The sequence below is a fragment of the Tupaia chinensis genome, unplaced genomic scaffold (genome assembly GCF_000334495.1).
Source record: "Tupaia chinensis unplaced genomic scaffold, TupChi_1.0 Scaffold138665_1, whole genome shotgun sequence".
Lineage (NCBI taxonomy): Eukaryota > Metazoa > Chordata > Mammalia > Scandentia > Tupaiidae > Tupaia > Tupaia belangeri.
Window position 1 is genome coordinate 301,754 of NW_006198557.1, and position 3,446 is coordinate 305,199.

General features: G+C 61.8%; 1 protein-coding gene across 1 annotated transcript in view; it reads left to right on the plus strand.

Annotated features, from left to right (window-relative positions):
• Nucleotides 1-1,454: 1,454 nt before the first annotated feature.
• The window catches only part of KANK2 (KN motif and ankyrin repeat domains 2), a 30,317-nt gene continuing 28,325 nt past the window's right edge, over nt 1,455-3,446 (plus strand). The window contains 3 exon segments of the mRNA XM_027765556.1: nt 1,455-1,654; nt 2,835-2,950; nt 3,205-3,443. Of these exon segments, the coding sequence (XP_027621357.1) occupies nt 2,914-2,950; nt 3,205-3,443 (276 nt within the window). The 5' untranslated portion in view covers nt 1,455-1,654; nt 2,835-2,913.

Below are 3,446 nucleotides of genomic sequence, written 5' to 3' on the forward strand. Positions count from 1 at the left end.
CGGGGACGGCGGCGGCCGGAGCGCGCCAGGCGAGTGGGACCCGGGGTTGGGTCGGGGTTCGAGTCCGGTCCCGGGTTCGAGTGTGATCCCTTCCACTACTGTCCCGCCAGTCCCGGGGTTCGACCTCGCGCGTGTCTAGGAACCGCTGTCTCCTACTCCACTTCTGCCCAAACTTTTCGGACCTGGAGGGACTTGGTGCCCCGTCCTCATTTCGACCCCATCCCTGCGCCCCTCTCCCCCGATCCACCCCAGCTGTCCCCTGTGCCAGCCTCATTCCCCCACCGCTGTCCCCCTTCGCCCTCCTCCGCGGCCCGAGCCAGGCCCCAGGCGGCGGGAAGGCGGCCGGGCGTCCGGCCGGGCTGGGCCTCGGTCTGGCGGCTGGGGAGGTGTGGGGAGCGGCAGCTGTTTGCCATTAGCCGGGGACCCCGCAGGCCCCTCCTGCTCGGGGCGGGGCCTCCGCGCCCCAGACTGCAGGGTGGGGAGACGGGCGGGAAGCCCCCAGAGACGCCCCGAACGGTCTTGAGTGGAGGCTTTGGAAGATCTTGCACCCCTTTCCAGAACCTCCACTCTTGAAGTCTCCCCATCTCTCTATCCCATTTCTCCTCCCCAGCCTCTAGGGGTTCCCCTAGTGAGAGAGGGGGCTGCGCCATAGACAGCCCACCACACACCCCTGTATCTCATGTACTCCCCCTGGACTCGGGGTCACCAGCCGTCGTGGACGGCGATGAGGTGCAGGACCCTCAGACCTCCCTCACCAGTCATCTGGAAAGTGGGTAGATGGTGTGGAGTCTGGGAGTAGTACCTGGTGGGCAATGGAGTGATCCATGCGACCCCGGTTCAAATCCAGGCCCAGTCATTTTCCTGCCACCCGTTACCCTCAGCAGGCTCCTTTCTCGCTGTGCATTCCAGAAATTCATCTGTAAAATGGGGTCACTGGGGACCAGCAGTTAGTGTAATGGCTATGTTGCCGGACTCCCACATAGTCGGCCGCGGTTCGCGTCCCTGACCCGGTTGCTTAAAACCCATGCTGAGCGCGTGTGCGTGCGTGCCCAAGATCCCGAAAAGAGAATGGAGGAGAAGGGATTGCGGCGTGGCCATCCCCCCTGGGGGGTGATTTCTTGCTTTCTATCTCTCTATCTCTCTCTGTCTGTCTGGTGAGCGTCACTCAAGAAAAAAAAAAAAAAAAAAAAAAAAAGGCGGTCACTGTCCACCTCCTGGTTTTCCTGTGACCATGAAAAGCGTCGCTGGTATTATTATTACTACGAACCAGTAGTTACAAATATTATTTCTCTGCCCGCCTCCAGTGGTCCCCCACACCACCCCCATCTTTTTTTTAATCCTGCTTCGAAGTTTCTCTTAAATTCCCAGAAAATATGTGGGACCCACAATGGATGAGCCTCTGAGCAGATGGAAAAACCAAGTTGCCTCTAACGGGTGGACTGTGTGTTCCAGGTGTGGACAGCCAGAGAAGTGAGGACAGAGACGTGGAGAGACAGGCAGAGAGACGTGCGGAGACAGGTGCAGAGACACGGAGACGTGGAGAGACAGAGACGTGGAGAGAGACTCAGCAGGACCCTAAGCAGGACAGGACAGAGGACGAGCCCCCGCCCTGCCTTCATGCCTGGCAGGTGTCCCACCCGGCCCATCCTCCCAGGTATCCCAGCCCTGGCGCCCACAGTTTGGAAAAAATCAGTTCTGGCCTCTGTGGGAGGGTGGCTGGAGGTCAGACGGCAGAAAGGACTGGCCCAGGGGCCAGTAGTTGGCGTAATGGCTATGTCACTGGATTCCCACGTAGTCGACTACAGTTTGAGTCCCAGACCCGGTGGCTTAAAACTCGTGCTGGGCGCGTGTGCATGGTGCCCAAGATCCCGAGAGGAAAATGGAGGAGAAGGGATTGCGGTGTGGCCATCCCCCCTCGGGGGTGATTTCTCATTTTCTGACTCTCTGTCTCTCTCTGTCTTTCTGGTGAGTGCACGCGCCCTATAGCAAAAACCTCTCCCCCAAAAAAAAAAACCTCTCCAAAAAAAAGGACTGGCCCAAGCGAGGCAGAGCGCTAGGGACCGAAGGGTCCTGGCCAGCCTCCAGGGCCAAGGGGTACCAGTGAGAAACATTGATTGTCCCGCCCTTCTGCAGCCTCCGGCACCCCTCTTACTTCCTCCCCTCCACCCAGGACTTCCCGGGCCTCTTCCCCGCCCTTTCCCTGCTGCGCCCCCAGCCCGGACACATCCTGGGGGGGCAGGAAGTTCTGTGTAGCCCAGCAGCGAAACTGTTTATTTTTAGAGAAAATTGTTTCCATAAAGGGGAAAGGGTTTCACTCCTCACTGCCTCCCCCCACGACTCTCCCTGCACCCCCACCAGTCTTTGCTTTTGGGGTCACTTGGGGTCCCCCCACCCCATGCCCTGCTTCTCCTTGTCCCCCCCCCATTTATCTATTTTTTTCAGGTTTTCATAGGTCTTAGCCCCCCCCCTGCATCTTTCTGTGACCAGCCTGGGGCCTGGGTTGAGGGGAGGGGGTGCAGGAAGGGTGGGGCCTGCTGGGCTTGGGCCCCCCAGCCTGGGGCCCGCGTGGAGGTGGGGCTGTGGGGACAGCTGGAGCCTGTCCAGGGGCTGGACAGATGTGCAGGCGGGCGGTGAGGTTGGGTTTCTTTGTTCCAGGCCTGGGGGCCCCCGCCCCTTTCTACAGCCAGGCTGGGTGTGCGCCTGTGTGTGTGTGGGGGGGGTCCTAGACAGGGGTGGGGGGTGGTGGAGGCAGCTTGGGGGAAGGGTGGCCACATCCCCTCCTCTCTGCCCTGCAGCCTCCTCCTGACCCCTGGCCCCCTCGTCCCCCTACTCAGGAAAGTGTCACCCGGTGCTGCAGACAGTCTGACTCACAGTCCCCCAAGTGACAACCGAGCAGCGTCTGGACACGAGAGGATGGCCCAAGTCCTGCACGTGCCAGCGCCCTTCCCAGGTCAGGGGGCCATCCTGCCTTTGGGGTCTGATGGGGGAGGCAGGGTCTTGCCAGGAAATGCAGAGTGCCTAAGGGGGAGATGGGGTCCAGGCCTGGGGTCTGGGGGATGTCGGGCCTGACCTGGTGGAGACACGGTGGAGCACCGGGTGGACTCCATTCTCTTGGGCAGAGAAACCCTGAGTGTCCCAGGCCCCGTTCTCTCCCGGGAGAAGGGGGACAGCCACACTCAGGTGCTGGCATCTCTCCCGCCCCAGGGACCCCAGGCCCCACGTCCCCGCCCGCCTTCCCCATGAAGGAGTCGGACCCGCCCTACTCGGTGGAGACGCCCTACGGCTACCGGCTGGACCTGGACTTCCTCAAGTACGTGGATGACATCGAGAAGGGGCACACGCTCCGCAGGGTGCCCGTGCAGCGCCGCCCGCGCCTGGGCTCGCTGCCCCGCGGCCCCGGCTCCTGGTGGACGTCCACCGAGGCGCTGTGCTCCAACGCCAGCGGG